Raw genomic sequence first — 27,297 nt, forward strand, 5'->3', positions numbered from 1 at the left:
TATGCCAACATGAAGGTTCTGGTATTTTTGTTTCCTTTTGCTCTCAAAATCTTTACCTTCATCTTTTCTTTTGTTTTCTTTTCTCTTCTTCTGCCCCTGACTGTTCCACAGCAAAGTGACATGAACTCCTTCCTGTGGAGAGTAAAGCGTGCACCTTCTCATCCGCCCTCTTACTTATTCGGTACCATCCACGTTCCCTACACACGAGTCTGGGACTTTATCCCTAACAGCTCCAAGCAGGCTTTCCACAACAGCCCCAATGTTTTCTTTGAGCTAGACCTGACCGACCCTCTGACCATCTCCAAGCTGACTAGCTGCCAGCTGCTGCCCCATGGGGAGAACCTGCAGACTCTGCTACCTCGGGACTTGTACCGCCGTCTCAAACGCCACCTGGACTACGTCAAACACATGATGCCTTACTGGATGACCGCTGACCAGCGTGGCCGCGGCCTCTATGCTGACTACCTGTTTAACGCCATTGCGGGGAATTGGGAAAGGAAAAGGCCCGTGTGGGTGATGCTGATGGTCAACTCACTGACGGAGTGGGACGTCCGTTCCAGGGGTACTCCGGTGCTGGACCTGTTCTTGGCTCAAGAAGCTGAGAGGATGGGAAAGACGACAGGGGCGGTGGAACGGGTGGAGGAGCAGTGTCACCCTCTCAATGGGCTCAACTTCTCTCAGGTAAGAGGAATAATAAAAACATGTTTTTTTCCCCCTTCAGTTTTGTATCAGATTCCCTGTGTGTACACAGCTGGAATAGCTGGAGAAATTGCAAGGACAAGCCAGGCCTAGAGGGGGCATGAGAAGATCCTAAGATTGTTTATCCTGTATCCTACTGCTTGTAGTAAAGTAGCTCTGAAGACAAGCGAGTTGGACTCTATAATCCGCTGTAAAAGTTGAGAGTATGTGCACAGATTTTGGGTGTTGCACCTTCTCTGAGAGAAACAGTCGGAGAATGTGGGAGAGGACAATATAAAGAGAAAAAAAAGGTGATTAAAACCTGTCTGCTGGAGACAGCTTTACGGTTATGGATGTCCCTCCACCTCACTAAACAAACACACTCAACAGCTGAATCTGCTAAGAGAGCATGAGGCTGAGCAATGTACATGCAGGACAGATTAGAGAAGGTGAGAAGAGCAGAGAGCTCTCTCTTTCATTAATGCAGACTGCCTGTCTGGCTCTCTGTGCTAACACAGGGCTCTCAATGTAATCAGACTCTGAACGATGAACAAAATAACCTAATTACTCGATGAGCAAAGACATGGGGAGTATATCCATCTTTCTTTTGTCGTGTGATGATAAAGAAATGACGAGAACATGCATCTATTACAAGAATTAGTCAGTTGGAGGTCACCAAAGTTGGAGGCTGGAGTACATTTTTTTAAATTGTGGGGGGTCCCAGAAAAATCTGTGATGAGCAAGAGGAGGATGCTCTGTTCTAATACAGCCTTTGATCAACATTAAGGAGGAAAACCATCTCAGTATGTGTGCGTGTTCACAACCGAACACATGTGCTGTGCATGCACGCCACACACGAAGGTACGCTGTAAGTGTGCAAAGCACCATACATGCGCATTGGTGGTGCGGTGCAACAGAATCTGTGAAGACCTAAGCCTCCATGTGACAGGTTGGAGGGCTCTGGGGCTAATTTGAGAAGCAGTGGGCTTCTAGCCTCTCCTCTTTCATCAGCACCTCCTAACTACGCTGTCAAAGTCCCACTGCATGCCCCACACATGCCTGAGAACTTTACTGCCCCTAGAAATAAGCTCAGCCTGGCACACTGTGCTTCTCAGTAATGAAGAGGACAAGTGGCAATACTGTTAGGAAGGTGTTTGCAGTTCTTGAAGTTCGAGTTTCCTCTAGGCATACCCTTATTATTAATAAGGGATTCATGTCTCTTGTCTTTGTCACCTTTGAGCAGGATTAAATTAAATGACCTAATGTTGCCAGGCACTGCCCCTAAAAACAACACTAATGTAAATTACATTGTAACAGAGTTTGTTTGCTGTGCAGAGTCCAACTTTAGAAAACAGTGTTTAAGTTTCTGGTGAACCTCTGTTTGACTTTGATCATCATAATCTATTCCTCAGTGAAAAGCACAGGCAGAATGCACTGAATTTACGGCGGACAGTAAAACTTTTACAAGACAGGTGCTCAAATTCAGATAAGAGTTTTATTGCCATGGAAATTTGGTCAAAATTGGATCACGGATAACTTGAATTTCACCCCACCACAGCACAAGCACGGCCGGACTTCTAGCTTCCAGCACCCTCGTTTCCAGATATGCATGTGAACAATTCAGAGCTGAACTGATACTGACATGGAAACCATTATTCTCAATTATAATAATTTGTGATTTAATCTGAACACTATGGTTGATTGGATCCCTCTATGCTTGACTGTAACAGCGATGAGGTCAGAGGGGGATGGATAGACAAAGAGTCAAAGAGAAAATGCGTGGGTGGGAATCAGGAGAAAGAGAAGTGAGACACCGGAGAGAGAAAGGCAGAGATAGAGAGTGACTGGGGAACAGAAAAAGTGCAAAGGTAGCCGCGGGGTTGAAAATGCAGGGGAGACTGATGTGCATCGTCTCACAGCTAACGCTAATCTGAAACATGAGCAATACATAAAGGGAGATCTGAGTTGGGAAAGGATCCAAACTCTGCCGGCCCATGCATTATTTGTTCCCAATAAAACGTAGCTGCTTACAATATCTTGTAACTTTGCTCTTAGAAATGTGAACACCGGTGATTCATCATCTATCACGCTATGGATCCGTCATAGGCACCTGGCAGTGGAACTAGTGCTAGTGGGAGAGGGGCAGTCTTGAGACACTGGTTTCTCCAGATCCACAGGTTAGCTGTTGTGGGAGGACCTGTGACCTCAGAGGGCGTTGTGTTTGACAAAAAGTGGTACAGCAAATAAATCATCCTCTGTGGGACAGGAGGAGGCGGAGTGGGTGCTCTAGTGCAGTTATCTTCTGTTTATAGTGGTGGTAGCCGGTGGTAGAGTAGGAGGAACAGAGAGACATTAAGCGTGCCAGGGCCCTCTTTAGATCATTGTGGTCTAATGAGAGCTCTGTCTGTCTGAGACCTCTCTATAGTCTCTTTAGATCACAAAGAGGTGTGGATGTCTCTGTGAGAGGGAGTTTAGAGTCTGTGGAAACAAAGGCGGGTCGAGATGCATGGTTCTTCTCCAGTTCCGTGGAGGCCGATGTAGGCTGACAGCTGGGCGGGCCAGCTAGTACCAAAGTCTTTGTGAATGCACCAAGTGGGAACGGTCAGCAAAAGCGAAATCGCCTCAGAGGGTGCAAGCTCTACAAACAAGTCTCCAGGAGTCAATATCACAGACTATACTTGCTTTTCCCTCAAGGGTGGATCGCTGAATTTCCATCATGACTCATCTAGTAAATTTATCTGTTGTCTATTAAATGAAAATGAAGCAGAAGATACAAGGTAGTGTTGTCGAAATCAACTGAAATTGAAACAGAAAAGTCTTTTGTAACAACCTCAGCCATCACAGCATCACAATGGCTGTGCACAGCACACGTTTCCACTACTGTATATTGTTGGAGTTAAGATGCAGAACAAAAATGGCTTTAGAGCAGAGCTACTTTTGGGAAACTTGAGGGTGGCTCCAGCCTGTGGGCCTCTCTCACTCTCACCAAATAAACACCCATATTTATTTTCCCTGGGTCACATTGCAGCCGAGGCCACTGGCCCATGTCGGAGAGAAATTACATCATATCGGTGGCGCCTGTCTCCTGGGCAGGGGTCAGGGGTCACGGTGGGAGGTGGTAGTGGAGCCGCGGAGCAGCAGAGCGGTAAGGAGACTGGCAGTCTGCTGGGGTCAGTCTGGGCACTGCTGAGCAGGCAGGCAGCACCCAATCTGATAGAGTACCTGGCTCAACCTCTCTGACCAGGCTGAGTTTCCATCAGCTTGGGCTATTTTGCGCTAGGACTTGTGTGAGAGACTGTAGGTGTGTGTGTGTATGTGTGTGTGTGTGTGTGTGTGTGTGTGTGTGTGTGTGTGTGTGTGTGTGTGTGTGTGTGTGTGTGTGTGTGAGTGTGTGTGTGTGTGTGTGTGTGTGTGTGTGAGAGAGAGAGAGAGAGAGAGAGAGAGAGAGAGAGAGAGAAATGGCTGATGGTCAGTACACCTCAGTTGTGTCACATCAGGCTCGGGGAGGGTGCTGGGTAAGGGTTTTTAAAGGATGAGAGGGAAGTAGGTGACAGAATCCAGTTTCCTCTCAGCAGGAGGGTGTCCTCCTCCAGCCTTGTTTACAGCCGCACTGACAGTCTGATGTGTCTATTTCAATCAGGGCAGCTCCTGTGCCGTCCCTCTCCTGGAGAGGACGTCGGGCTGAGGCTTTCTGTTGCGCTGACGCTGCAGCCTCACACGTGCTGTGGTCACAGTGGGAATGCGTTCAGGCCTGGAGATGTATCACAACAATGTATTTCATGATGGTAAAATAATATGAAATGTGATGATATTTAGTTTTTTCAATAAGCGTAGAAAAACATAATGAAAGGTACTTGGTGTTAGGATAGCAGCCGCTGAGTTGACACATAGTGGTCATAAAGTGAAACTTTTGTCTGTCTGGGCCAGAGACATTGCCTTTAATTGTGTTTAAACCCACACAGACTGTGTTTCCCATAAGACAGTATTACTTTATATGATATTCAATTTGATTTGTATTTGTATTTGGTTTTCCAATTCAGATTGGACCTCATAAAGTGTATGGCCCTAGGATACAAATCAGTGATTTGAAAATGATTTCAAAACAGTAAAAGTAAAATACAGCACATATCCAGGAGGAATGTTTTTCTCCGTAGAGATCCAGAGGTTTCTGGCCGTGCATGGCAGTTATTTGATGAGCATTTATGGTAAGCAGCAAATGTAATAGTGTGAGCCCAGGGTAGCGAATGCCTCCAAAGACTGGGCAAGGGTTGCTAAGAGAAACAGCAGAAATTAAATCAAAATACGAATCTCATGCGTCGTATCAAATCATGCCGAATACTTTGTGTTCCTTGGACCATGTTCACCTAAACAGGACATCTTTAAAGGGAGGAATTAAGTAACATCCAACCTTACCCATATCCAAATATTTACATTCCGTGACGGGTGTGTAAGTTTGGGTTTGAAGGGATGTGTTGGCCACAGAGCCTGACTGATGGAAAAAGCGATTCTGTGTCTGCACTCTGTTCTTCTTTCCTCTGACCTCCTCATTCCTTTTGAATTTCTGCTCAGTTCTTCTTGCTCCCTATCTTTCTATCTGACATGTCCCGAGGCTCTGGTTGTCTCATTGCTAACCCATTGCTCATCTGCACACATACACACCAACACACACACGCAGACACTGAGTGGAAAAAGAGGTGGAGGAAGAGGAGGAGAAGGGGAGGAGGAGATTACCTTTAAAGCGTGCTGGCGACGTGTATCCCCTCTTTAAGCGTGACATCTGAGGGTGTTTCACATCTAAGCTATAATTACCTGCGCAAATATGTGGAAAACTGCAAGGCAACACATATCAGGTCGATCATCTGGTCCTGTCGGCAGGCAGACGGCAGTCCCACTGTTGCACTAATGACTTAATAGGCCCTTTAATGACCAAATAGCCCGCTGCCATCCAGAAGCACTTAGACAATTATGTGCTGGCCAGAACACTGCAGGCTGACAGCGAGATAGAGAGGGATGTAGAGAGGCTAGATATGGACGTTGAGAAAACAGGGGCACTGTGCACTTGACAACTGGATAACTGGATAAATCACAGTTTCTTTTACTTGATTCATATTTTGTGAGAGAAAGTCAGAGGCAAAAGAAAAAAAAAGTTAAAACTATGATAGAGTTTGATTGGAGGCAGCAGACAAAAGTAGATGGGAGATCAGCACAATGTGGCTACAAGAAATGTTCCGTTTCAAGTAAGTGCCACAATTTTAGAGTTTTCTTAACTGGAAAAACTCCAGTCAACTCCACTTTCTCCACTTACTTCCACTTACTCATTTATTCAGAGTTAAAAGAGGAAAGTTCAACATGTAATAGGCCATGCAGGGATGGTGGGAAAAGTAACTGTTTCTAGGGAGGATTTTTTTTCTTCATTCTTGCACCTTTGTTAAAACAAACTTCATTAATCAAAAGTGATTTATTAACTCACTCCTCTGTGCTCTTCTATAAACTCACTGCGTTGTCTCCACTGAGAGAATCCAACAGAGGTCACGTCCCTGCTCACTCTTGAGTACCTGAGAGACCGGAGGTAATGACTCCACCACATTGTCGCTGAGCTGAGTGCCTCTGAGGCAGTGAGTAAAGCGTGGCAGGTCGGAGTGCTCTTCAATACTTTAGTGTTCACTGTGCCAAACCCTTCCCTCCTTCCTTCGCCCACATTCTCCCTTTGGTGGAGAAAATGAGCGTTCCTGTCTGCTTAAATTGTAACAGGCTCACGTCACACTGTGGATCCATCTTCACTCTGCACTCCTCTTCTTCAAATGAGGACCAAAGCTGCTGAGCACACGCCCACACCTGCACACATACACACACACACACATACACACACATACTGCTCCCTGTTTCTGTGTAATCATTTTGTCATCCTAACAATGGATATTGCAGTAAATTGAATGGCGGTTGAGGGTGTTTTGCTGCACACAGATAGTGCCAAAGACACACACACACACACTATATTTCTATATTACACATTTGTTCATCACAACAAGGGAAACTGCAGTAAACTATATAGGGTTGGAGGTTGTTTTCTATGGGAAGGGCAGGTAGTTTCCAGGAAGGCTGAAGTTAATCTCAGGTTGTCTGGGCCAGAGGCTGATTGATCACAGACAGGAATGTGACTGACTGATTTCCTCAGAGACCCACTCGGCCCCTCTGGAATGTTGTTGTCTTTTGGCATGTCGTTTACCTTTGTTTAAGCAGGTTAGCCCCGCAGAAACCACTGGATCACTGTATGTATTTGGGATGTAACGTGCGTGCTGCTGACGTTTCTCCAGACATTATCACTCATAGTTACTTTCTTCCCCAGTGTGTTTTAAGTTTTTTTTTTTTTTTTTTTTTTTTGTTAAATGTGACACTGGAATAATTTTATTATATTTAGGCACAAAAACAATGTATCTAAGGTTAGGAACAGAAGATTCCCATGTCCAAGTCCAATACTTTTATCTTTATATTTATATCCTTTGTCGTATGAATTTTGGGGCACTGTCTGAAACTATAATTTTTCTTAGGAGTACAGTGTGAATAATAAAAAAAGGGTGGGAAGTAGTCTGTGCAATGTATCATCCGACCTTGTCAAAAAGCAAATGTGTATATAATTGTTCTGAACGGATGAACTCAGCTGAGTGAAAAGCCGGCCTTCATAGAGAGTGGGGAGATGTAATATCGTTTAAATATGGGGATATTGGTGCACAGTTACAGACTGTCCAGGAAGACAGTTGAGGTGTTACATTGGTGAAGCAAATTGTTGTGTAAAGCTTGAGAGAGAAGTTAAAACCCTGGCTCCTTTCTCAGCTTTGGACAACTCACCAGTGAAATGGGTTTGAACGGTGGATTGTCAGTTTCTGAAAGGTATGGGGAGTCTGAAGAAACATGTTGGCAGCTTTAGTCTGCTTCCAAACACACACTGCTTTAGTAGTTGGTAAGTGTGTGATCACAAGTTTCTCAACCACAGGAGAGCTGTAGCAAGAGTTTTCCCCATAAACAGACACAGACAATTAAGGTTAAATGGGACAAAGTGGTAGAATGCAATATGCACTGATTCCTGTCCACACCACCTTTCTTTAAAACCACTGAGGAACCCAATCTAAATGCACAGCAGTCATAAATAATACCTTGTGCTAATACCTTAGTGCTAATAAACATGGGCTATGAGACAGCAGTCCCCGACAAGTAACCAGACAGTGTGGTGTATCTGTATCACCTAGTGTGGGTGAACATGGAAAAAGGACTGCCAGAATGCCGTGGCATGCAACTTTCCATGTCGGATTCTTGGTGGTCCCGAGATGAACTCAGCGTCCCGGCCTCCCTGTGACATCAGCCACACATACTACCACACCTCTCGCACACCACTGGACAACAGTCACAAATAGGTGCCGGTAGAGAACAACTCTGTGTGTGTGTGCGCTCGTGTGTGTGTTGAGCCAGGCTTTTCAGGGATTAGGTAGCATTAGCAGAGCCCCCTCACTGAACCCAGTTTTAATGTGACCCATGCGTCTTCTCTGCCCCCTCTGCCCTGTCCCCATTATACACAACCCAGTGGACCACTTCAGCTCTGCTTACACCCTGCCCCCCTGCACCTCTCACCTTTCTATACCCCCTTTTTCCAAAAACATACATGTTCACGCTCATTTTCACTCTCACACCTTTTATTTGCATTATCCTGCAAATAATAATGTTTTCGGTGTAGTTTTTACGTTTATTTATCCAGTCAGACTTGTGGGGAACATATACGTCAGTTTTCTGGCAATACTGTGTGTCACACATTCACACATTCATGCATATTCATACTTGGATCTGTCCTGAATCATAACACTTTCATTCTACTACTGGTCTCATATAGAAAGGGGGGGATTTAGAAGGAAGGTTTTTCATGATTAAACACCCTGCCACTGAGTTGCACTGCTTGTAAAAGTCAAGATATATTCAGTATAACTGGGAACTTGTCAAATGGGACATCTAAGAAGTGAATGTTTGTAGTAACAATACACAGTGACAGTTTTTTGAAGCCATGGTCTGTAATGATGTACTCCCAATATCAGTAATCATAGCATCGTAAAAGCTTAATATTAGCCCAAATTTCAATTTTATAAATTTGTCTGAAAAAAAAACCCCCAAAAAACTGGCTGTTCGAAAACAATGTTGAGTAGCTTTACTGGTTGTTCTTTCAATTTCAGTGAGGCTCAAGTGTGAAGAGACAGATGCCCGCTATCTCTGTCAGGAAGCAGCTGATACTCTTGCTTGCCCTCGTAAACCACTGTTGTCATGCTTGTTCAGAAATATAAAAGAACTCAGAGGAATTAACCCAAATGGCTGCTTTTTTCTTTTTCCATTTTTTTTTTAGCTGCCACAGACTGAGTGTGCACAACTTGGTCCCCAAGTCCCTGACTGATGTGAAAGCTGCCAGTAGGAGCTCTTGAAACAAGGCTCCACTCGTAAACTTTATTAGGGAGCGCATAAATCCAGTCATTTGTCCTACCCCCACCCCAAAACCAACACACACAGACAATCGGTTACAGCGACACCCTTAACACACACCTCTCCATCCAAGAGTACCTCTTAGTTGAAGCAGAAAAAAGAGGCAGACAGGCAAACCAGCAGAGAGATAGGCAGGGAAGAAGTGAAGTAGGTAGACAGCGAGTGAAGCGTAGCGCTAAGGATCATTGGGCAAATGGACAGATTAGGATTATTAGGATTATTCCATTGAACTGAACGTATCAAACATCACTTCTATGGTAATCTCCAAAATCATTAACTGACAATGACAGTAACAATGCAGAATCCTGTATTTTCCTTCAATATGCTTCAGTATGCTGTCTCAAACTTCTCAAACTAATTGCAAATCTGGCACAGAGAACCTTACACCCTGACTGACGGAAAGGAAAAGATATTAATTTGATAATACTACAACTGATCTCAGAACGGTGGAAGTCGATATTGTTCTAATTGATGTCTTTTTTAGCTTTAACTGGCCGAGCACTGCCTGCCTTACTTGTCCTGATGGCCACGCCACTGCCACCTGTACTCCAGCGTAGTTCTTCCCTGTGACACATAACAGTGGGATCTATGTTGTATGTATCAGTCTGCCTTTATCAAACACATATAGATTTGGAGGTAGATGCAGAACATGGTGATGCATTCACATGTTTTTGGCTACTTTTCAAATGCCATACCACCTTAGTCTGGATTAAAACAGCATAAAGTTGGGCCCTCATTTAAAAACGGATCCCAAGCCAGCAGCTGACTATCTGGATTGGCAACAGGCCTCATGCAGCCTTCATCAAAATCCTTCAGCCTTTGGTCAATAAATTTGTTTCACCCCAGTGTGCCCTCAGTAGCTCAGGGGATTTCATGCATTTGTGCATTCAGGCCTCTGTTTCACCTTTCAAATTAGACTTCCCAGAACTTCCCAGAGCCAGACTGACTGAGGGAGCTGGTTGCCCTGTCCTTGTCCTCTGAATGACCCCATCCCTCTGGCTAGAGCCCCAGTAGCCCCGTCCATAACCCCCCCCCTGCACTGCTCTTGAACATGACTTTTTCAGTTCCTTGTAAAGACACAGGCCTGAGTCAATTAATCTTTGCAAATTCAGTTTTAACAAGATAAGCAGTTTAGCAAATACACGGATGGATGGAGATTATTTCTAGTGTTTTTTTTCTCACTATAAAATGAATTTACTTTATCAGGGCAGTGAATGAAAGGACACTAACATAATACCCACTTATCACTTTGGCACTGTTTCTATGTCCTATGTGAAAATCCCTATGCATTTGGCACATAAAAGGGCTAAAAATAATGATAAAATTGGCTGCCCTACTGTTGACGTGTGACCTGGTCAATCCTTACCACGAGAGAAAGGACCAAAAAAAAAAGAAAGAAAGAAAAAAGGAGGATTATGAGAAAGAGAAGTAGAAGAACAGGGACTGGAGCAGCGAGCGGGGAGAAGAAGCAGAACAACCCCCCACGCCACTCAAGCAAAACGGGAAAGAGAGGACAGGAAAATAAAATTGTTCAGTACTGAAGAGAGAAAAAGCAACAATAACACAGGAAACCTTTCACTTTCTCAACTCGACAGTTTCGTCTGTGCCAAAGTAAAAAAGACAACAATATATTTAAAAAAACGAAAGAAAGAAAGGATGCTTCTGTTAAGGTTCTCTCCCTTCTCTTCTTTTGGTTGGTGTGAGTTTTTTTTTCCCCCCTCCTGCTCACTCACATCACGGTCAATTTCAGCTGTCATTCACCAGTGCAGTTTTTCCAACACAGTTCTTCTACCTTTCCCAAGGCATACACTCTCTTGGCATCCACTGGAACAGTTTAAATATAATATCAAACATATGGCAGAGTTTATGGAATGTAAATGAGATGAGAAATCAAATTTACTCAGGGAGTCGTTGTGGGACCGTGGTCTCTGAGGGGTGCTGTTGTTTGGGGAGAGCCTAAATGATGGGCAGCTGTAACTACAGCCACAAACTAAGTGGGAGAGCTGGAGATGGAGGGGATGGGATAAGTGAGAGAGCCAGGAGAAGAGTGAGAATAGGGGAGAAGGTACGTGGGGGAGATGAAAAGGGGTGAGAGGGTGAAGAGGTGGAGAAAGAGGTGTTCTCAGTGGGTGGCTCTTTTCTCTTTTTTTTCCCTTCGTTCTCTCTCGTGGGTGTGCGTCATGTGACGATGTGTAATTGGCCTGTGGTCACACCAGAGTTGTGCAAACAGATTAGCAGGGAAACATGTCAGCCTGAGGGGCTGCTGAGGTGAATGTGTCTGTTGTGTGAATCACAGATGTGGGACTGTGTGGGGAATGGTTTGATGGAGTAAAACCTATATTAATGGTGAACAGGTGGGGCAGTTGACTTTGTCGCAGACAAATTTGTTGTCGTGGGCACTCGGGGAATGTCTGGAGCTCATGTCTTTACGCGCAGTTACACGTGCATATTGAATACAGACACATCCATCCCTACACCGATTTTCAATGCTTCATTTGCATTCACTAAATCAAATTAGGTTTGCACTCTGCTTATATATTCCAGAGGTTCAGTGTGGTTTGAGGACACTCGAGGCTACAAATCTTGGTTTCTTCCATAAAGCCTGGCTATAGCTACTGCACACACTGAACACATGCTGATTGTGTGATCTGCCTGGTAACTCTAAAGCTTGTGTGTAGCTTGTGCATACTATAAATGAACTCATGCTCTTTTTAACATCATCTGGGTATTAATAGAATTTAAAAGAAGTAATTTGACAAATTTGATTTTTTTTTGCGGTTTCACAGAGAGCTACAAATGTCTGCTGGTTTCCTGGCAACTGGTCACAAATACATGTATTCCCAAAGTGTTGGTCTTTTCCTTTAAAGGTCTTATGATTCCTATGAAGATTTTCAAGGTATTCAGAGACCTGCAAAAAAAAAATCATTATGAAAATAGTCTGATTTCATATTTATTACAACAATAGCAGTCAGCAACATAAACTGTAAAAATGTAATGAGAAACAAGAGAAAGAAACTGTCTCACTAAGATAAAATACAGTATTACTCTCAGCTAATGTTTGCCCTGGCAACAGACAGATGCTGCACAAGTGAACATTCCTGGAGCTGAGCTGAGGAGACACACAATCAGAGAGTGTCGGGGAGAAGAAGAGCCAGAGAGAAATCTCCTGTACATTCTGTACGAGCATTCAGATACGTGAGTTTAACTTGGCTGAAGAAAGTCGGTGTGTAAGCAGACGCAGTTATTGGTTTCTGATGCCCCTGTCAGCTCTGTGCCAGACCACCTGCCTTTGGGTAGTAACAGCATCCTATAATGTACCACCCAGTGTGGATGGCAACCATATTTTATCCTGAAATACCTCAACCTCTGTATTACCAGGTCTTTCACTGTTAAAGGGGTCTTTCATTTCCAGCTGGTGTCTAGTTCAGACAAATGCTCTCTCTCTCTCTCTCTCTCTCTCTATATATATATATATATATATATATATATATATATGTGTGTGTGTGTGTGTGTGTGTGTGTGTGTGTGTGTGTGTGTGTGTGTGTGTGTGTTTGTCACAGAGCTCAATTGACTGAATTTTGGGCCCACAGTATCAGGCCTCTGTAAGCCTCTGGTCTACAGTATCTCTGTTCGAAAGATATCAAATGATAAACTGACAAAAATGTTTTTATTTTTAAATCGAACATGTGTGGTCCCGAACTGAGAACAATTTGCAAATTACTTTTTAAGAGAAAACTTCTCTACTGGTTTTGTCTGACTGTTCTCATGGTGGAATTTGACTTCATTGTGATGGTGTGAAGATTGGCGTGTCCGGCAGTGAATGTTTCCTTTCCACTGGAACGGATATGGCCCTCAACATCCTAAGTCACGCTGCAACTTTACAGAATCTGATAATATGAAAAATCTGGACTGGACAAAGTGTGAGCCAAGCCATGTTCTGGATCGACATGAACAAATCCCACATTTTTGATAGATTTTCCTGCCCGTTGATTCTCTCAGGTAATAGTGTCAACGCCTCCGGCGCCTGACAGAAGAATGACAGAGAGACAGTGCAGGCGTGCGTGCCACTGTTGACAGCCAAAAGCAAGATATTAGGTAAGATAGCTCACGAAGAACGAATGTGTATTGGAATGGAAACACAAGTCTGTTTTATCAGCTTGCCAAAATGCAAAAGGGAGAGTGCATGAGAGACACAGAGAAAGAGAGACAGAGAGAGACAGAAAGAGAGAGGCCAGGCCTCCTCAAAGCCTCTGTAGTCAGCTCTGGTGACGGCCAACCCAAGCACTTGAGAGCAGTGTGAATGGCTTTTTAATGCCTGCTAACAGCCGGGGTATTTAGTGGGATGGGGGGGATGGATGAAGGGATACGCTGAATGATGGGAGTGTTGGAGAAAGGATGAGGGTGACGACAATGTTTGGACACGAGGTCCCAGATGACCACTACTGCAACGCCACTGCCCTTGGTATGGGCTCTACACGGCTGCAGGACTTGAGTGCAGTCTGGGTTTCATGCTGTTAGTGATCACATTTTTTAAAAGCTGCGGTCTTTTCTCTGACTCCGAACTCATTTATCTTGGTCATGTCTCAGTATTTTTCTTGAGGTCTTGTTATTTTGCCTGAGACTGACACAAATGAAGTCTCAATTATGTGGAAATCGCAGGGGTAATTGCCTTTATTGCTCTAGTATCTATAGATGAATGTCCAGCTGGCGACTGATTATACACTCACTCAAATGAGAATTATATGCTGTTGAGAAACACTATCCAATACAACTATAATACAAAGTCCAATATACTATCAGTAACAAGCATGACAAATTTGCACCCTATTATGGCAGTGGTCAGAAGGAAGACATTGGCTTGTCTTGGTCTTGACTTGGACTTCACTCTTGTTTGGTCTTGTCTAGGCCTTGATCAAGATTGATTTACATTTTCCTGCAGCTGCCTCAAGACAAAAGCTGCCTGAAACCTTATGACACTGTAAATGTGTCTGTAGGTTAAAGGAATTAAAATGATCACAAAATTACTTCCACTGTTTTGTCTGTTGACCCATTTCTGGAGAGTTCGGTCTGTAGTCTGTGAACATCAGTGATTTGAATAACTGAGGGCAAAAGCCCCACATGAACCACTGCGTGCGTATGTGTTTGTGTGTATACTATTTGTGCAGCGATATACAAGAGTAAACGATTATTGAGTCTCCCGGAAGAATCAGGCATTTTATAAAAAGATATGACCTTTGACCTTTACTAATATATAATTCTATAATAAAAAATGGCAGGTTAGCTCTACAAATTGTTTAATACGTAATTTGTGTGTTCTGTCATCCAGTGCGTGTAATGGATTAGTTTCGTGCTGCATTGCCAAAGGAATGTGTTGTGCCAAATAAAGGGAGTCTATCGCTGCTGTTGGAGAAAGCAAACTTCCATGTCGAATAAATGAGCACTTACTCTTTGACTGAACAACAAAGCATTTTGTAAATCATTTCACTGGCCTCTGTGTCATAAGACTCAATATATGTAATCAATAGCTGTGCAAATCTACATCAGTACAAATGTAAAATAAAAAAAATATATATAAATAAATAAAAAGAGGAAAGGAAGAAAAACCACAGTGAGCCAGAATCCATTTTTTATCCTGTTTATCAGAGGAGGAATACTGATGTAAGAAACTGGTCAGGTCATATAAACCACACAGACTTTGCTATCTTACCTCAGCCCGGCTGCTGTTTACACAAAACGGCTCTGGACTCAAACAAAAGCTGGAAGGCTCCCTGGAAACCATGGGAGAAGAGAAGATGAGAATGATGAGGAGGGGAAAGAGACAGAAAAGTATAACAGGAGGTGGTGACAGAAAGAAAACAAACGGAGAAATTAAAAGGCGCCCTTTCATTTTGATTTCATATTTTGCAAGGAGAATAAAACAAAGACTCCTGGAGTGTCTTTGAACTGCCTACTGACTTTCTCAAATGTATGGCACTGGACAGTACGAGATGTGTAGTTGACAGCTAAATTCACTCTGCTTGAGTATTTTGTTATGTTACTTATATTTTACATTTCTTTTTAAAATATTTTTAAAGCACTTACTTTCACTCATGTATGGTAGGGAGGACAATCTGGTATGTACTAGAAGAGTACAAGAAGTCAGTATTAGCCCTGACATGAACCATTCCCAAATCTTGGCGAGAAAATTTAATAAGGTATCATGAATTCTCTTCTAGGACCACACTACATCAGGTAATTCATTAGTTTGTGGAATTTTGCATAGACAGGTAGCCCTTAAATTGAACTGAAAAAGCAGAAACTGTATTCAAGTAAAACATTTCTGTTCTCATTCCTCTCCTTCAAATATGAAGTGGTCTGCTGCCGGAATGGAGAGACCAAACCCTGAATCGCAGAAACCCCAAGGCCCCTGAACCGTTGAACTTGGTGGTACCAAATGTGCCGTTTAAGCTGCTGCTCCTCACACCTCACCTACACCCACAACCCAACCACACTCCCCCGAGACTGACGGATTATTTGTCAAAACCATCAGCAGGTTCAGTGAAGGAAAAAAAAAAAGATTCAGAGAGTGTGAAGTCTGGTTTAAGTCTGCAAGATGTTCCAGGAATTCCATCAGTCTTCACTTGGGCTAAGCTGGGATGGTGCGGACTGTGGAGACACGAGCTTTTTTGGTTGGTAGGGTGCCAAGTTTTGGAAAGATTTTCGGGCATCTGTGTTGAAATGGTGGACATTCGCCTCCACTGAAGCAATTTTCTCGCTCTCTTTTTTTTTGGTTGAAAAAAAAAAAAAAGCTTACTTTGGATCAGTTGCTGCCATCAGCGCACCAGTGATGAAATCATTTTGAAGGATGTCTGCTTTGGGTTCAGCTTTTTCTGGGGCAGCACTGCCCACCCAGGAGGACCTGCTGATCTGGCTCTTGTAAAAAAGCAACTCTATTCCACTTTCTCTCCCAGAGAAACACAAATAAATTCCTTTTAATCAGCCATGGGTTCTTCAGGGGCTCATTTGGAAAGAATGTAATTGAAACTTAAGGTAACATTATTCATAAGGTAAATGTGCTTTGGTAAGCTTGATTTCTTTCTCCCACAGCCGACCTTTGATATACACGAGGGTGATCTTGCAGCGGTTAAGATGAAGACACAATTATTCGAGGCGGCACGGAGGTGGGCTTTGAAACGGTTTAGGAAAACTCTCTATGAATTGTAATTCTCACTCAGCATGGGAAATATTTCAACAAATGATTAAATACAAATTCTCCGACATCATGAGAGGTCCTTGGCTCTCACTTCCTGTCTGCCTTCTTTCCTTCTTGTTCGCTGCTTTCCTCTCTCTGTTGGCTTATGTCGCTCTCTGGAAGTGCTGAGGGGGGAAAAGGTCCTGAGTTCAGCTCCTCTGAAAGGGGATCCAAACCGCGTGCTAACGAGAATGCCAAGCCTAACAGGGACTGACAGCTCATCGCATGAGGACTGCTGTGTGTATATATGTGCGTGCGTGTGTGTGAGGGTTGGCGGTTGGTGTCAGAACGTGCCAAATATCTGTGTGCATTTATTATGAGAAAGCAAACATCCCTGTAACTCGCATATTTTTTTCACACGCATGCATGCAGGAATGCACTCACATAAACACGCTTAAAAATGAGAGTTAAATTGCATACAAGCACACACAGCAATAATAATCCTTTGGAATCTGATAGGAAAACTGAAGAATAAGTGCCCCCACCTCCGCCACCACACCCAACTCCATCACGGCCATAACCACCAGCTTTCTCCGCTCGCCTATCTGGGCTCAGATGAAAAGCAGATGGGTCAGAGGGTAGTGAAAGAGAAGCACAGAGAAGAATAAGACGGGTGTAGAGTCAGATGGAGGCTAAGGGGTCAGAGTTAGACAGGAGGGACGAAAAAGTGCTTGAGAGAAATTGTCCAGGGAGAGAGAGCTGCAGAGAAAGTGAGAGAGAGCGAGATGGAGATAGAGGCAGCTGAGGGGTCAGGCTGGGAGCGAGGGAACAGTCAGCCATTTTCAGATGAAAGGAATCCAACCAATCCCCTCAATGATAAACATGTGTCTGTGTCACCCATCCCAGGACTCTGCTCTCTTTATGCATGTGTGTGTCTGCGTTGTTACAGACAGTCTGACTCCTGACACTGACAGTGCAGAGATGATGATATACACTTAAACACACATACACACACACATATACACACACACACACACCGTCACCTCGTCCACCATTTTGGCAGCAGCAGGGGGAAACATACTGCATGAGTGCTAACTGACACAAGCCATCACACCCTCAATGCAGCACTGGAGCCAGATAACAAAGCACTGCATCTCTTCTACTCTCTGCTCCTCTTCTCTCCTACAGTCCTGTCCTCACCTGCCCCCTAACTTGCTACTCACTTACACCTCCAGGGAGTAGACAAAATAATGTGAGCACCCTATGAAATAGTATCTGAATCACAAAGGCAGTCGGTTAAATATTACGCTATGTTAACTGGCAATTTGCAAGGCTTGTCAGTCCCCCAAACACTCAACCCTGTTCTCCAAAAAAATTATGTTCATATACAACATATTTCCATCAAGTCCTCAAAATTAAATGACACAATATATCATGTCTAACCCCTATCAGCAGGACAACATTATTTGTCAGTGCCTTCCAAAACCAGATCTGACTCTGCTATGTTTAACTTTTGGTTAGGTTCAGGCACAAAAATGCCTAAAGTTAGGGTTAGGGGGGAAACCATGGTATGAGTTAAAATAAGTACTTGGTTAAGGTTAAGGAAACATTGTGGTCTGGATAAAAATAACTACTTAGTTAATGTTAGGGAATGACAGCGGTCATGGTTAAAAGAAACCAAAATTTAATCCTGAAAGACAAGAGTCATATTGCAGCCAATAGAGGGCTTTGTCACTTGAATGTTAATAAGTACACGATATTGCATGAGTACATATGTAATATTATGTTAATTTTTTTTTTTTTTGTAGGAAACAAAATCCTGCTCAGCTTTTTTATCAAACGAAATGAGGAAACTTTCACACTGAATATATCTGCAAATTTTACAACAGAACAATGGATGGGTTTACACTGCACATATTTCCAGAAGGTTCAGACGTATTTCATTGCTTTTTTCTACAATATTTACTTGTGGCAACATTTTTATGGTTTTTATGGTGGTTTTATCGACACATTAGGGAAACCACATGGATTCTGACCTGACTGCTCTGATAGCAGCCACATAGCCCATATGATAAATATGAATCAGATCTAGGACCACATCTCCAAGAGACCCAGGACTGATACAAAAAAAAAAAAAAGATTTGGTTTGTTCACTTTACTGTACAAAGAAAACCCAAAAACTGGATCTGAGTCACTTAGAGGTAAAAAAAAAAAAAAAGTATCCTTAGTTTTCTAAACCTCACAATATGGGAGACAGGCGATGCAGTCGAAGTTCTGTGCTTTTTGTCATGACTCTCTCTGATTTACTGAGTGAGTTTGCAGGGTTGTTTTTTTTCTTCTTTCTTTTCAAAGATGCACCTGTGGAGGTGATTTGGCCTCACTGGAGCTTTTGTAGTTGGCTCGCTTTGCTTCAAAAACCCAGAGCAACATGAGCCAACATCACAATAATAAAAGTTTGGATTTCCAGATTTCTTTTATAGCTGACAAATGCAACTGGCATCAACTTAATGTGACTCATATTTGTAGGAGTGTTTGCATTTGAGATCAAGAATCCTGAGAGTCAAATTTCTTTTTCTTAAGTTTACATTAGTGTGTCTATCCTCTGCACTTACCCTCTCTACTCCTCTCCACCAGTCAGTCATTCAGGGACCTCTGCAGTAAAAGTCTCACCCCCTGAGAGACGGCGGTTGAGAGAAGGGCCTCTGTGGCTCTCTGTTGACTCATCCACCTTCTAGGAGCGTTGCCATGGCCACTGCCAGGCTGGCCTGAAATGAACCAGGTGGGGGTGTAGATGGTAGGGGGTGGGGATGCAGACAGAGGGAGCAGGGGGTCAGGGAGGGAGAGGAAATGAGGTGGAGGGAAGGGGATGGTGACCCAAAGAGAAGAGGAAGAAAGAAGAGAAACAGGGAGAGTTTTGTTTTGGTAGGGTAAACATTCTTAAGCTTGTTCTCATTGTTCAAAAGGTAACTGCAAACATCAGTGTGTGTTTGTGAGATTTTTTTTTTTTTCATCTTTTAGTTCCCCGCATGTGTTTGTATGTATATGTGTGTTTATGCCAGTGTTTGTTTAATTGTGTTTTACTTCTTTTATGGTATTTTCACAACAATGGCTGTGGTAAACGGGGTATTTATTTGTGGGAGCTGCAGAGTACAATCTTTCTTTTCCACTCTTTTGTTGTTACCCTGAACTGTGTAAGGCATCTGTCAGCAAGCCTCTCTGTGTAAGTGTGTGTGTGTGCGCAGAGCCATTAAAACCACGGCTACTCACCCATAACCACACTTTGACGATTGGGTCACTGGCACACACTCATGCATGCAGGAGAACACATAAACACTCATAGGCACACACACACCCAGACTGTGGCACTGCTTGATGTGGCTCCATTTCTACTCAGTTGACTTTGACAGATATTGTTTTCAGTGACCCACAAGTTGATAACATCGTGTGTGTGTGTGTGTGTGTGTGTGTGTGTGAGACACATAAAAATCTCATTTTAAGAATCAGCCTCAAATTCAGCACTTAATTACTGTCAAAGTCAATGTGTAGCTGGTACTAAATCAACAGTGATCTAGTAAAATCCCACTGTTAATTAAGATAGGCTTTGGCCCAGCAGGGAGTGTGGTGAGATGAAAACTGAGAACTTGGAAAGGAGAAAGCTTTCGTACATTGAGACGTCACCAGTAATACACATATAAATAGACAGGAGTGCAGTGAAGCAGTTCTACTATTCAGGTCGTGTTGGTGCACAAAGGTGAGGTTCAGACCAGCAGTTTGGTGAAACACTGGTCTGTTTTACAGCTCGGAACAGAGAGGGCATATCATCTCTTACAATAAAAACTAAATAAACAGCTCTGGAAACGCACATTAGCTTTGATAGGAAATTGTTTCCTCTGTGGTGAGACTTGGCCCATTAATCTGAGCTGCGTGCGTATACGTGTGCTTGTGCACGTGCAGATGTGAAAATGTGTTTGTGTGTCTGTGGCTCCAGAGCGGGGCAGACAGTTGGTCACCAGTGATCAGGAGAGAGATAACACTGAGGTTAGGCCAGGGTCACAAAGAAGTAGTGTGTGCATTTTCAGTGTGTGTGTGTGTGTGTGTGCATATGGGCACTGTCCTAATTTGAAGTGTGTTGTGGCTCCACATGTTCAGTCGTTTCTGTCCAAACAATTGTTCTGTGTCTGTGCGCCATCAAATTGGCTCAGAACATTTCCACTGTGCCTTCAGTTCTTAATCAGTGTTTTCCTCCAACATAATACAAGCTTTGGTTTTCCAACTCAGATCTGGAATTTCACCTGTCCACATGAGTAAATTACAATCCTGCACTCTCAGTTTAACACTGATGACTTCTCTCAATAGAACCTTGAACCTGGTTATATATTTAAAACATAGCACAAATTTAACACATTTGAAATGGCAGATTAATGTGAATTTTTTTTTAAATCAAGTTCAACTTTGGGGAACCAACTGTCGCCAACTGATCGTTAGTAAGCTTGTTAGCTCTGAAAACTTTTTCCTGAATCAGTAACTTTTTATTAAAGAAATTGTGTATTTTTTTTTTAGTTTATAAAAACTGAAAAAGTGTGAATTTACCTTCCAAGAAATAGAAAAAGAGAAATTGTTTCTACAGTGAACAAATATGATGGAATATTTAAAGTAACAAGTCACACAATAACTCAAAGAAAACAAAAACAGTTATAGTAGATGCTGTTTTAAATTGTCTAGTTGCTCAGAGATTTGTGCAGATATTACATGAAACTAAACACTTCACTGATCTCTGCTACTCATTATTTTTTCCTGAGGTTTTATTCTTTGCCTTCCAGTGAAGACAAACTGCAGGAGTTGTAATCTTGTTTATCCAGTACTCCTCCCGTCTGCTTCAGCATTCCTCTCCATCAGTGTGGCCTGTTTGATGATTTGCGGCCCATTTAAAGCCACAATCCTGTGATCTGTTGGTCGGGGTGACCACAAACCCTCAGCATGGCTGACCAAGTCTGCCCTTGAGCCGCTGTGGGCTGCACAAACACACACACCAACCCACTCACAGTCTCTCACACGACTATAAGACAGAGAAAAAAAAAGCGCATATATAAAGACAGCTGTACGTGCCCACATATGTACAACTCACACCTCCTGCACACACACACACACACACACTTTCTGAACACACTGAATTATGGGTCTTTCCCACAGGCTGATCCCCTCTGTCAGAAGCCTGTGCTGAGCTGTGGTCCAAACCCAATGTTTTCCTTAATAGAGGGTATGGGTGCTAAAACTATTAGAGGCAGCAATCATAGTCTTAATCATATTGGATTTCTTCATACCAAGCACTTTCCCTGGGAGGCTACAGGCCTGAGAGCTCTGGGTGGTAGGAGGCTATATGAATATGAAAGCATAGTGAATGTCTGTGCCTCACAAAAAAGCAAGACGGTAAGACAGAAAGAAAGGGTCTGCTGTATTTGTCCATAAGGGTACACCATATTTTTCCATGCGAAGACATCTAGTAAAGCAAAACAAGCTGTTTATTTCATTCTGAATGAAATACTGTGTGCTTGAGAGAGAGAGAGGAGCAAAGACAGATAAACATGAAAACAAAAAAAAAAATAAAATAAAAGCATTTAGAAAAACTGACATCTTTGTTTATGTGCTGTTTAGCCATTCTTGTGATGACAGACGCTGCTGTTTGGCAAACTGTGGTTCAGTTGCGAAGATCCAGACACTGAAAGGTCTTCAGGTCTTAAAGACTTTAAACATAAAATAACAGCACCAGAGTCATGATAACAGGGATAATACAGACATAAAAGAACAGCCAAGAATGCGACAGAACAAAATAAAACTGGCAGTAGGAGTATCTGTCACAGATTGATGAAGGAATAAATTCATGTGCGCACCAGACGTGGTGAAATTTAATTCTCTGTTGGCATTGTGCTAGAATTATTCCATTAGCTCCTTCTGGATGGCGCACAGAGACACACACACACACACACATTCATGCACATGTTATGCATGAAGCAGCCAAACAAACAACAAGCAAAGAGAGAATGAGCTCAACGACATTCATCCAGATCTCTCTCCACCCGCTACCATTCTCTGACTTTTCGGCAACTTTCTCTGCAATTTCTGTCTCTCTCCCACACACACTCACCCACCTACCCACACACACACACACATCCATAAACACACAAAAATGAATCAAGGTTGTAAATAAATTAAGGAGATTGTAAAAACATTCTCTAAGACTTGGCTTGGGCTCAAATCAACACAGCTAAGCGCCCAAACTGCAGATTTATGAAATAATGAGAGTCTTATGAGAGCAGTTAAATACCCCGTCTCTGATGTGACAGCCAGCACCGCTCTTAGTCAAGGCCAGCTAGAGGAAGAGCTACTAATCTATGGCCAGCGTAACTGTTACCCCTCCACCACATGCCATCAAGACTCTGCCTTCCACCTCCAAACCACTGGCAGCAGAGAGGAGTTATTTCCCATGTCCTATCGCTGGGCCCTCCCTCACTCTCACCGCCTCCCACTTGGTGCTTCTGTGAATTTTCTTGTCTGTTTGTTTGTCTGCTTTGCTCTGTCTCTATGTTGGCTTTGCTGCCTCTTTCTCTGCCCTCCCGCTTCCTTGCGCACAGACACACAAATACTGTTTTCCTCTGTCTGTATTTTCTCTGTCTCTCACAGACAAACACAAGCAAACACACTTCTGCAGTTACACAAATACATGTTTTCTCCAACTCTCTTTTCCTCTAACATCGATTAAGTGCTCTGATGATGTAGGCAGGCTCATTTATGGGCTGCTCGTAAACATGATTAATTCCTTCCCAGTTCAATTTTCAGCATAAGCATGTGTCTGCTTTAGCTGTCAGTATAAACAAGTCCCAATAATTAATTGCAATATGGGCCAAATCTTCTGAACCACAGTAATTAAGAGTAGCACTTTGGAAGCCTCCTGGCTGATGTCCTAACTTCATAAATCTATTGCCCCTAAATTCCCCTTGAAAATCTGAACTATTAAACTTTGATTCTGATCAAGGGAAGTGGCATTTATTGATGTTTGCTGAGTAGTCAAAGCAAAATGAGCAATTGCACAAAAAGCATAGGTCAGAAGTCACCTGATAGATGTTTTAAACATGAGTTGGCAGCTTACAGAAGAATGTCTCCTAGCACTTTGAAAATTCATCTACTCTCCTAAGCAAAAAGACCTTCTTGCTGTCAGTAACATACATATATGTTGAATTTTTTTTGCATACTTGTAGGGGGAGTCGGAAGCTATTAAACCATCCAACAAGCATTTATGCAGAAGCATGAAGGCATCTTAACATGAGGAATCCTTATCATAGCACCTCTTCATACCTCATTTTCAGTTTTGCACACCCACTTCCCTCCCTAACACCTTTTTTTCCTCAGCTGTCATCTAGTATTTCTTTTTACTCCTTATTCTGTAGTTTGGTTTCCATCACCAGCCGAGTTCTCACTTCTCTGTGAAGGTTGTTGGCTGCCATTTAAAGGCCTGTGTGAGAACGTTTGAGTTGTGTGTGAGCGTGTCATATCGCTCCCTATGATCAGTCCATATACTGTGGAAGTGGATTAAGAAGTGTTCAACTGCGCCGAGATTTCCCCAGTCAGTCGGTCCAGCACATGAAACCTTGTAGACTGACTGTTAGTCTGCTCTTCATCTGCTTTTCATTTACACAGAAAGACAAAAAAAGAGAGATGGTTTAGAGTTTTCATGGTATTTGTGATCAGGCCAGGGCCGGACAGAATGGTTATCTCATACAGCATGTATGTATTTGAATGTTTGTATGTGTGTGTCTGTGTATGACAAAAACTGTAGAAGGTAAAACAAATGAGTCATCTCTAATTTAGGGAAAGGTAATTACATTAATACACTATCTATTCAACAACAAAAGTACATAGTGACATTATGTGTTATTATACCTTCCATTACGTAGGCCAGCTCTGATATGGTGCCTTCTAACAACTTAACATTTTCTATCTTTAACACATGAAGAAATAGAAAACAAGCACTCAGACTCTGCTCCAACTCTATGGAAAACCCAGGTGATTCCTGGATTACCAGATAAGAAGACATGATGTTAAAAAACAACAACTAAGGTGGTCTCTCCACTGAAAACACAAAGACAAGTTTCCACACGCAATACTCAAAATTACAATAGACTGAATGTGACATGTCAGGAGGTTAATCTTCCTTTCATTACTGTAAGAAAAGATTCAGCCAATAAATATTTTCCAACTCTAAAAATACTTTTCTGTCTGTCAAATACATCAGACGTCTCGCTGGTGGTCCCACAGTTGTTAAGTGCTGGCAAACCTTGGCTGGCAATAGTTTGAAAGGTCGTACACATTTGTGTATGTTTGTGTGCTTCTCTCCACGCCTCATCTGAGGCAGCTTGTTCTCATTGGGGAGATGATTTGGACTCGTGGATGTGCTGACAGAACGTTTGGAAACGACAGAGCAGCGTGACCCTCACTCACACTGTGATTTCCACCCCTGAAAACTCTCATTTAGCACTCACGCACCTCCACTGCTTGTTCACAGTCTCTGTTGTGCCTGAAAGGTTTACATTGCAATCTTTTCCTGTCTCTCTGTTTTTCTGCAGGCTGAATAGCCTTGCATGAAATTGAACATTTCTCCTGCTGATTTGCCGTGAAATGGTGTGCTTGTGTGGGATTACGCCGCGTTAGCTTCAGCATCGAGGCTAATAGAGCCGTGACTTAGGAGAAGAGGGGAGAAAAGAGGAGAGGAAGTTTGGTCCACTTACTCCTCCTTCTGCTGCTCCAGTCTGTTAGACAGTCAGAGCACTGTGCAATTTGGACAAACTCTGTAGTGAAGACAGACACATGTGGAAACACAAACACCACACAGTATCCACATGCATGCACGTATGCACACAAGCACAGAGTTACAAGTGTATGCTCACACAGAGAGAGCGAGTGCGTACGAAGTAGTGCACAGGAAGGAGGAAGGACACGAAAGCTAAATAAACAGAGATCAGTGACAGTGGTGGAAGGAGAGCCGCCGTCAAATGAAAAGAAAAGAGAGAACAAGAGCAAGAAGGATGGGTGGGAGACAGATGAAGGGCTGTTGCTGAACTGTATAATCTAGAGATTTGTCATTGAGAGCACATAACCTGGGTGGGGAAAGGGAGGAAGGATGGTTGGTTGATTGAGGGTTCGAGAATTGATGATGGAAGATGAAGAGACATGAGTTGTTTCTTGGAGGGATGGGGACAGGCCTGAGGATGGAGGGGCTTTGGGAGGATGAAGAGGGGAGATTGTGGAGGACAAAACTGGCCAGCTGGGCTCCAGACCTGTATGATGGGAGGAAGAGGAGGAGGAGGAGGAGGAGGAGGAGGTGGTGGTGGTGAGGTGCACTAGATCTGCTCCCTTTCTCTCTTCTCCCTACCTCTCATGGTTAACTGTAAACATCTGGCCTTTTCTGTTGTTTCTTTTGTTGACTCTTTAACATTATGCCTCCTGCTGTGTCTCTTCCAATTTCTTTCTCTTTCTCCTCCTTTTCTTCTTTCTTCATGCCATCTCTCTCACTTATTTTTTTCTCTCTTCCTCCTCCTCCATTGACCTTCTACTCCTCTGCTGACACACACTATTGAAACACACATGCACAACATGCAAACTTTAACTAACACATAAAACCCTCTCAATCATTTGTCTTTCATATGAAAATTCTTATAAATATGATCTGATGCACTACCCGCTATCCTACTAAATTGTCTGCAGCTCTGCGGGGTAAATCCAATCTGCCTGTCAAATAGTGCAAACAAGAACAGTTCAGTCTTGGATGCTTGCTGAGGTGCACACATGAACCTGAACTGCAATCGTGATTTATTTAAGGAAAAATCAGTTCGACTCAACTTGGCATGACATCATTTGAATATAATCAGAATGATGTGTGATGATTGAAGGCTGCATGTGTGCTTGACTTGCACGCACACACAGAAACCTCTGCAAGGATTCCTCTCTTGAAAAGGAATGAGTTCAGTCACCTGGACCTGCTCCTGCTAACTGTTTGGACACTTGCTGTTTCTCAATCTGGATCCGGTTTTTTCTCCATTACACAATTTATGTTCATGCAGGAGATTATGTGCGGCTCTCATGTTTCAGCCGGACTTCAGATGTGAACTTTGCAAAGGACAAATCATTCTTTGAGAATTATTCAGTCTAAAGCCATTAGTCCAACCAAAGCAGACTGAGGGAGATAAGAGAGAGTGGTCGGGCCCCGGTCTGGGGCCGAGGAGGCATGTTATAAGCATAGACGGCTGTTTCTGACTACTCCTTTCTCATGCTGCGGAGAAGACCCAGCTCATCTGGTTTGGATAGCATCACACATCATAATGGGAGCTGGATAAATCCACTGGAATTCAATGAGAATTTTTCCCTTGGAAAAAAAAAGCAAGCTGTGAAATCTGTTAGGATTAGTGGACGCCATGATGTTAGTGGTGGACTACGAACTTAGGGGGAGATAAGGTTAAGGTGACCTGATCTAGGCTAGATTTTAGCAGTCTCTTTAATTTGATTTTCCTTAAAACAACAGAAGGAATCTGATGGATCTGGTGGTGGGTGAGATCATTTAATTTGCTCCAAGTTACGTTAATGTACATCAGTAATTCCATAGGAAAATACAGCAGTTTCTTGGAATAAAGCAAATCACACCATGAAAAATTATGAAAATGATACTTGACTTATGAAGCAAAGCAAATTCACCTGACATCCATCTACATTTCTGCTTCTTTTCATAAACTAGACTTTAAGGCCTATTTAAAGCCTATTTTAGGCATCATTAGAGGCATTGCTGTCAACACTAATTCCTCCAGCACCTCATAAACATACACGTGTTTTTCTCCAGAGATAATTTTGCAGACTCTTAACAAAGTACTCGTTGCACTTTCAACACATTA

At 43.0% G+C, this 27,297-nt stretch overlaps 1 protein-coding gene across 1 annotated transcript in view; it reads left to right on the forward strand.

Moving 5' to 3' along the window:
- The window catches only part of trabd2b (TraB domain containing 2B), a 61,887-nt gene that overhangs the window by 3,206 nt on the left and 31,384 nt on the right, over positions 1–27,297 (forward strand). The window contains exon 2 of the mRNA XM_041039449.1: positions 112–681. Within this exon, the coding sequence (XP_040895383.1) occupies positions 112–681 (570 nt within the window). The remainder of the gene's footprint in view (positions 1–111; positions 682–27,297) is intronic.

This window comes from Toxotes jaculatrix, chromosome 6, assembly GCF_017976425.1.
Source record: "Toxotes jaculatrix isolate fToxJac2 chromosome 6, fToxJac2.pri, whole genome shotgun sequence".
Taxonomy (NCBI): domain Eukaryota; kingdom Metazoa; phylum Chordata; class Actinopteri; family Toxotidae; genus Toxotes; species Toxotes jaculatrix.